The sequence below is a fragment of the Coffea arabica genome, chromosome 5e (assembly GCF_036785885.1).
Source record: "Coffea arabica cultivar ET-39 chromosome 5e, Coffea Arabica ET-39 HiFi, whole genome shotgun sequence".
NCBI lineage: Eukaryota > Viridiplantae > Streptophyta > Magnoliopsida > Gentianales > Rubiaceae > Coffea > Coffea arabica.
The window spans coordinates 42,627,511-42,636,565 of NC_092318.1; the positions used below are offsets into that span (position 1 = coordinate 42,627,511).

Genomic DNA, 9,055 nt, shown 5'->3' on the forward strand with positions numbered 1-9,055 from the left:
CTGTGGTTTGAACAATTACACTGACCTCCCTTGAGGTTACTAATCCTTTATAAATTTAGTCCAAATGATTAAAATATTGTTTTAGAGAGTGAAATTAGAATTTTGTACCTGATTTGTCCTTTGTGCTACATGTCCAATGAATGACAAAGTATTACAAATTAATTAATAATTAATAAACTTTAAGGAGCGTAATTTATAGGCAAATACATATTACTTATTTAAAGTACCAACTCTTTACGAGTATTTTACTTTCAAACATTTACTTTATTACAAATATTTATTCTCAAATACAGATTTGTATTTACTCTCAAATATTTAATTTTTGTTAAATACAAAACCTACCAGTTTTTCTTCCATAGAAATATTAATATAACACTTTTTCAATTTTAGTTATAAATATTTATGTATTTAACATAAATTAAATAATTCAGGATAAAATACTCATAAAGAGCTAATACTTTACTCATGTAATGGATGAAAACCATAAAAAATTAATACTTTATGGGTCATTTCTTTTTAAAAAAAATATTTAATTTATATCAAATAGATAACCTACTGATTTTCTTTTTGCGAGAATATTATTGTAACACTTTTTAATACAAACGTTAATATATTTATCATAAATTAAATATTTGAAAATAAAATATCTGTAAAGAGCGGATACTTTAAATAGGTTATGTGTATTTGCCTATAAACTACACTCCTTACTTAAATCAATAAACTACATTCCTTACTTAAATTAATAAACTACACTCCTTAACTTAAATCAATAAACTATACTCCTTACTTTAAAGAGTATAGTTTATAGGCAAATACACATAATCTATTTAAAGTACCGACTCTTTACGGATATTTTATTTTCAAATATTTAATTTATGATAAATGTATTAACGTTTGTAATTAAAAATTAAAAAGTGTTATTCAGAAAGAAAAGTATCCAAGGCTTCCAAGCATACGTTACATTCAAAAGTAACATTTCTTTGATAATACATTTAGATGCAATTTTAGCATTACAAAAATTTGAAAAATGTTATTTGTACTCCATTGTTTGTTATTTGCAGTCTCATTATTTATTTTATCATATAAATTAATATATGAAAACTATATAATTAAAGTAACAATTTATATTATTTAATAAACATTAACAAGATTAGAATTAAAATTATGGATTTAATTGAAAAATAACATCAAATTTTAGGACAATATTTATAAAGTATGAAATATTTGATGTATATTAATAAGTTTTCACAATTTAGGGGGTCAAAATATAATATTAAAAAAGTTTGAATTTTTTTTGCAAAAGCTCCTGTTGGACCGGTTTTTCCGGTTCTGTACCGGTCAAACCCGGTCAAACCCGAGTTTTGACCGGAGTTGACCGGGTTTTGAATTTCCCGGTTTTGATGATCAACTCGGACCGGACACACCACCGGTTCCCGGTTCAACCGGTCGGACCGGCCGGTCCGGTCCGAGTTTGAAAACACAGGCACTTGAAACTTTGAATCTGCATGGATGGGTTTATAAGCAGCAGCATCTCTACTGTCCACCACCTCCTCCACCGCTGCCGGAACCACTACCAACACCAATGCCCTTGCCAGCACCAGCACCAGCCCCTACGCCAATGCCTACTCCAACCCCAACACCAATTCCACCTCCATGGCCACCTCCTAAACCACCACCTGCACCGCCTCCAGCTCCACCTCCTACACCTCCACCAGCTCCTAAACCACCACCATGGCCTGATCCTCCCCCTCTTCCTCCACCACCACCACCTCCAAATCCTCCACCACCTCCAACTCCTCCACTTGCCCCACCTCCAACACCTCCTCCTGCACCGAATCCACCACCGTGGCCAGAACCACCTCCAATGCCGCCACCGCCTCCACCTCCACCTCCTCCTCCGCCGCCACCTCCACCTGCTCCTCCTCCAATGCCACCCCCTACTGCACCTCCTGCTCCAGCACCTCCACCAAGTCCTCCAGCACCACCACCTACACCTCCACCAGCTCCAAACCCACCTCCATGACCTGAACCACCTCCAAGGCCACCGCCTCCACCACTACCCCCTCCTCCTCCTCCACCAGCACCACCACCAAGTCCTCCACCACCACCACCACCACCTCCAGCTCCAAATCCACCACCATGACCTGAACCTCCTCCAACACCACCACCTCCACCTCCTCCAAACCCTCCTCCTCCACCTACACCACCTCCTGCACCTCCACCAACACCACCTCCTGCTCCAAACCCTCCACCTTTACCTGCACCACCCCCAACTCCTCCACCACCAAAACCGCCACCTCCACCTACTCCACCTCCACCACCAAGACCTCCTCCAGCTCCTCCACCAAAACCTCCACCACCTCCACGTCCACCTCCAAATCCAGGACCTCTTCCTCCTGGTCTTCCAAATCCACCACGTCCACCACCAAAACAACCTCTCCTTCCAAATCCACAATCATTATCTCTCCACGTCTCTTTTTCTATCTTGCTATCTCCAAAAGCAACTACATTCAATTCTAACACCACACTCAAGATAAGAAGAAGCACGCAAAACCATTTTTGAGAAGAACCCATAATGCTTACAAGAATTCAAATTTGCTTTGCTCTACTGGCCTTTAGACATGGGTATATATAGAGGCTTAATTCCTTAAAGGCACTACCAAAAGTAGTAAGTTGGCAATAGGGTTTTCAATTCTCACTACGTAATTAATGCATGCACTGTTGCATGGCTTGTACGACACGTTCGAGTTGTTGGGGAGATAAGAGAAATTGAGGCGGGAACATTAAATGAAGAGATATTCAAAGTCAAATCCAATGGATCGCTTGTGCTTGTTTTCAATTCCACCGACAAGGATTTACTAAGTTATTTTACTCCAAATTGACACGCTACGATTAATGCATATGGAAACTGTGGTCACTGGGGCCAATCGGCCATAAATTTCTTCTTATATCCATGTTCTTGAAGTAAATGGCCTTCCCCTTTAAACCTTTCTATTTGTTTTTGCAAGTGTATCCTTATATTTTATTATTTTATACTATATAAGAACGAGTTTAGGACAAAGATGGTTTTAGATTTCAACCGCAAGTGTGGGGCTATTTTGGGAATGTTAGAGTGTTTGAAGTGTAATTGGAGCATTGAATACAAGTCATTACAACTTTAATTTCACTATAATTACTTATATAACATTTCAGACATTTAAGGTTAGGTGCAGGTTTGATATGTTATAATATTTGGTGCCAAGTTGAGTATCAAGTACAACTGAATTAAGCTTGTGTTTTGATAGAATTACATAAAAGCCCTTTTAATCATTTATTATACTAACATCCAAACCTTCCAATTTCCTGAAAACCTTTCTCATACGTTAAGGAATTAATTGGATGTTTACATAATTGGATTTTAATTACAATTAATTAACTTAATTGTTATTTGAACAATCATTATCATATTTATGCCCCCATGTTAAGCCGATACCCTTTCTTCTTTTTCGGTTTCACCTCTTTGGTTTTATTATGGCTATTAAATATTTGGTGGAAGGCATAGGTTTTCCTTTAAATTGAGGTGAGTTCTTTGGGTTAGTCTTCTTCGAATGTAGTTTTTTTTTTCTGATGAGTGGTTTATTCAAGAACTCAATATAGTTTGCTTTTTGATACTTCTAATTCCAAAAACTGACTAATTGTATTATTTTCCTTAGTAGATCCTAGAGATTCTGTCTCTGATTTGAGATAATGTTGTCACTTTCTAAAATAATCAGAAAAGCAATTTTATCATCTTTTTCTCCTCGGCCAAGGTATTATCTCTTTATTTAAGTCAAATAACTTTATTTCTCATGAACTTTCTCCTATTATTTTTGACTCCAGGGATCTGTTGACTACATTCCAGCAGTTATGTTTTTACCATAACTACCGCAAAGCAAACAAATGTGTAGACATGCTAGCGAATTGGGGAAGAAGCATCAATGAAGACTCCACCTTTTTTTAATCCTATCCTGATTTTGTCCTTCCCTTACTTTTGCAAGACTTAAAAGGGTGTCATCAACACACGGATGACTTTACTTTAACTATTACTCTATAGACTTTGACTTTGTTTTAATGCATCTTTATTTTACTAAAAAATATCAGTGGTGGAGCCAGAAAAAGTTTGGGCAAAAGTAACACTAAAATTTTTTTCCTACTCTTTTGTTAGTTTTTTAAGTAAAAATATTCACCAATAAGTTAAAATGAAAAAAAAATTTTGAACTTATTTCAAATGAAATTTTGTGATCCACATATTCTTTTAGAATATTAGTTCATGAACCAATTTAAAAGATCATGTAATTCTTTCATTTATTTCATAAAAAAACTTTAGAGGCACATTTAAGATAATATCAAAATTTTATGCATATTGTAGGAATTTAAGGAGGAGCAGTGGGGGCCCGTGCCCCCACCTTAAATCCGCCAGTGGTTTGTATCCTATTAAGTGAAACTGGGTATATCTCGGATGATGGGCTTAATAATTGTGAGAGCAATTGCTGAGGGCAATTAATGATAAAAATTCCAGTATTTTGATATTGAATGGTAAAATTGGAATTTGAAGAAAATTTGATTATGTAGTAGTTCAATAAATGGATAACTTAAAATACATTTACTAGAGGAAAGGGTACACAGGAAAAGAAAAATAATAATAATCTATGGTAGTCATTTGAAGTTATGTTAAGTTCATCAATAGAGCGTGTTTTGTTGGAAAGTATTGGTTATTTGCTGCTATTAGTAAGTTTTATTAGGCTTCAAGTGTAAGCGCGCGTGTTTCTGTGTGTGTGTGTGTGTGTTTTTTTTTTCTTTTTGGAGAGGTTAGTATCTTTTTACCCTTGTTTTGAGGGTCAAAGAGGAATACTTAAAGTTGCAAAAAATGTTCAAACCTCTAAAAACTATGTGTAGAAATAGATTTTCTAAAAACTATGTGTAGAGATAGATTTTCTAAAAACTATGTGCAGAGATAGATTTTTTTTTTTACAATTTTAATATCTGCATTTATTATTTTAATATTACTATTTTATAATCTCTATTGCCTTGTGCAATTTACATTTGGCACTAACAATTGTTGAGGTCAAATATTAAAACAAGAGTAAATTTTATATACACTGACAGTGTATACACTATCACCATTAGATTCCATGATATGCGTCCAAAAAGTTGAATTTCAAATTTAAATTTGCATAATTGTCATTCATCTAACGCTGACAGTATATACACTGTCAGTGTAGGAAAGATTAATCCTTAAAACAATACCAGGCCAATTATTAGGATGGAAGGACTACCGTCAATAAAAAAAAATGTAGCCATTATACTGTCAATAAAAAAAAATTTAGCCATTGTCAAATACTGTTGAATAATCGGACTTTAACTCATTGGTCAAGTTTAAATTTCTTTGACATAAATATCCATTAATGTACGTTTGACAAGATCAAATTTCAATGTCAACGACCACGGAAAATCTCCATACTGGCGATCTGATCGGCGTTATGGGAAAAAAAGCGGCGGATCAACTGTTCACATGGTTGTATACAGTCAGGGTGGTCAACCGTTGACGCCTTATCCTGGTGCATTTGCGCTTTTTAATTGAAAATAATACTAACAAATAATGCTAATTAGTTTATACCAATTTAGGAATAACTAAGATGCATTATTACCTTTTCACAAAAGAAAAAGAAAAAGCCTAAGACGCATCACCCAGTTAGTTTTTATATGAGTGCATCTGTATTTACTTTGAAGTATATGGTTTTTGAAAGTATTCTTTTTCAAGCTCAAGACTCATGGTTTTTTTTTTTGCATGAGAAAAGAGAAATAAAGGTTTGGTATTACTCGGGCAAGTCAGTTTGATTTCCTTGACTGTGAGATTACGTCTCCTTTTTTGACTTAATTTTTCCTACCATTATCTTCCAACCATGTTCTGAAATAGTCTGTTTTATGTTCCAATGTCCGCCGTTGGTATCTATATTTAGCCATGAAGGTAGAACCCATAAGAACTTCACTGATGAAGGTAAATATTAGGACGATTCTGGTAGCTTAAATGCCTTTAGGGTGCAACAAGATTTGAGGGGAAAGATAATTGGATTTAAGCTATGACAAGAATTGTGAGATTGTTTGTAGTATTGCTACGGCAAAAATGGCCCCTGGATTTGGATTAAAATGATGTAGAATAACTATCGACATAATTAGACCAAATTTCTGAAAGTTAATATTTTCTATTCTGATTTTGAAGTTTTTATTCTAATCTAATTTCTGGTAATTTAACTATTTAGGAAATTAAGCGGTTATTTGGTAGTTTATTTCCTGCTTGTTTCTTGTTTTCAAATTTTTGTTATTGTATTTAGTTGCAAAGAGTGTGAGGCAAAAGAGAGACTAGTGAATGCTACACGAGGTCCTCGGTTCGACTCTCGTTGTGAGCGCCAAGTTCAACAGTTCGGGCCAGGCCTTACTCCTGAGCAAGAGTCAGACTCTGCGGGCGCAATCCGGGCCGAATTCGGATTAGTTGGAGCAGTGGCTCCGGATACCGGGTGGTTTGACCAAAAAAAAAAAAAAAGAGTCTAGGGAAAGTTTGCGTATTGTAAAGGCAATTTTGTTTAGATTATAAAAGTTAGATCAATACGTACTTTTATGTACTAAACCTATTCTACCTTTTCTTCTTTTGTAAAACGAAGGCCACTGTCTAGAAGGAAATTTAGCACTTGGACAGAAGCTCCCAGATTCTCATCAAAACCGAAGGAAACAGCAGACGGCAGAGACAAAATCAGAATGAAATCAGTTAACCAAAAGATTGGAATCAATTAATAAGCCTGTTTTGGTATAATTTTGAAGAGCCAAACGAGGTCCAAATGTTTCAGTAAATTCGTATCATTTTGGTTCTTCAGCAAAATTTACACATAATAAAAAGTTTCCTTTTGGAAGTAAAATATGCTAGATACCAAATTTACACAATATTTGTCAAATTAGATTCACGGAAATCAGTGAGCTGAGCATCGGGTTTCATAGGTCTCGTCACACGAGTGCATAAAATGACGGATGATCTTGCACAAAAAGGGAACAAGGAAATCTGGAAGTGTTTAATTAATAGGGCATGAAAATCGTGCATTAGTTATTTATTTAATAGGACATACGTACTTTTTTCCCCCAAGATTTCCATATTATTTATGAAAATTAACGAGCTCCGCCCCACCATTTATAGGCCAGGGAGGTAATATTTAGACATGGGATTCAAGAAAACAAAGTACAACAGTTGAACTAGTCTTGCATGGACATAATTAAAGTCCACCACCACCACCTCCTCCGAATCCTCCACCGCCTCCAACGCCTCCACCTGCTCCAACTCCACCACCAAATCCACCACCTTGTCCAAAACCTCCTCCGAGGCCTCCTCCTCCACCTCCACCTCCACCTCCACCACCACCACATCCAACGCCACCACCTGCTCCAAAACCTTCTCCTCCACCAACTCCGCCACTTGCACCTGCGCCGACACCGCCTCCAGCTCCAAACCCACTGCCACCACCAACTCCTCCGACTCCAAATAACCCTCGTCCTTCCCTTCCCCTACCACTACAACCCCTCCTACCAATTCCACAACCATCTTCCTTCAATTCTTTGTTAAGCTTGCCATCACCAAGAGTTGTTACACTCAACTCTAACACAATGCTCAAGAGAAGAAGAAACACAAAGACACATTTTTTCGAAGAAGAACCCATATTGCTAACAAGGTTCACACTTCGCAGTTCAATTTGGTGTGCTCTATTGCACCCCAAGATTTGGCATTTATATAGGCTTCATGTGACAGCCCCACCTCCCCCTAAGGCAAACCAAAGGGTTCGGCGGACCGCCTGCCCAGCTCTCGTCGGGACTTACTCACTCACTACATTCCTCAATAAAATATAAGGCACAACTCAAATAATACATCAAATTCTCCAAAAATTACATATCATAAGCGAAGCGAAAACTAATTCTAAACGTGGAACGTATATATACAACCAATTCAATTCCAAATATTTATACAGGCCCACAATTACACAAGGTGAATCATCACATCCAATAACCTATGGTACAATCTCAATAATAAACAAAATAATATTTTTCCCCAAGTTCCACGAATATATAAACCACAAGTGAATCAAAAGCGAAATATACATGAAATAATCTTCCAGATACGTTAACTTATTACACGTGCTTCCTTTGCCTCGATCCCTATGGAGAGAAGAAAACATTTGGAGGTGAGCTAGAAACTCAGCGAGTGTCCAGTAAAATCAATAATTAAGTATATTTCACAATAAAGCATTTAGATGATGTCATGATGCAGTAATCAAATGTACATTTATTGCTCGTGTGAGCCGGTGAAGTTCTTGTACTTAAATATCCAACGCTCATTTAGATCAGGTAACAGATAAACAGAAATAAGGAGCCATCGTGCTCCAAAGAATGTGTAAACCGTAGTGGAGACGTTGGTTCTAAACACAAGATTTTTTCAAAAACTCATTGGAGCCAAATTATGTCATAGCACACACACATACACAAATGATATGCAATCAAACAACCAATGCAAGCAATTGAGGAACCAGTGCAAGAATTAGCAAGAATTAGTTCAAAAGTAACTTTGGAAGTAGTTGAGGGATCACTCACCAACCACGGCTCAGGAACCATCCATCATATATCGTTGCCTTGCTCAAGTCCAAACCCTTCAACTCAAACTCAAAGCAATCAAATGCTTTCAAAGATCGGACAGCATATACCCTTAATTTCCTTACTTTTCCATCCTACAAGCAACACCAATTCATCTCAAATCAACCACATACACATCATAGACTATCAAATACACCTTTCGACACAATATCCATAACTGAAGCTATACTTATCGGATTGAAACGAATCTTATGGCGTTTCGAAACCAAGACATAACCCTACATTTCTTATGAAGACCTCCAAAGCCAAATCATGCATTTTCAGAGTCAAAAAAATGGAAAACTCCACGAAAACAGAAATCTGGGCGCGAAACAGGGCTCATGGGCAGTCAAGGGTATTTCTGTCATTTCAT

General features: G+C 36.6%; 1 protein-coding gene across 1 annotated transcript; it reads right to left on the reverse strand.

Annotated features, from left to right (window-relative positions):
* Window positions 1-1,422: 1,422 nt before the first annotated feature.
* On the reverse strand, window positions 1,423-7,739 carry LOC113687391 (uncharacterized). Its single transcript, XM_027205008.2, has 3 exons — window positions 7,292-7,739; window positions 1,983-2,351; window positions 1,423-1,922 (listed from the first exon to the last, which is right to left on the reverse strand). The coding sequence occupies exons 1-3, from the start codon at window positions 7,716-7,718 to the stop codon at window positions 1,534-1,536; spliced, it is 1,185 nt and encodes a 394-aa protein (XP_027060809.2). The 5' UTR covers window positions 7,719-7,739; the 3' UTR covers window positions 1,423-1,533.
* Between the last annotated feature and the right edge of the window lie 1,316 nt (window positions 7,740-9,055).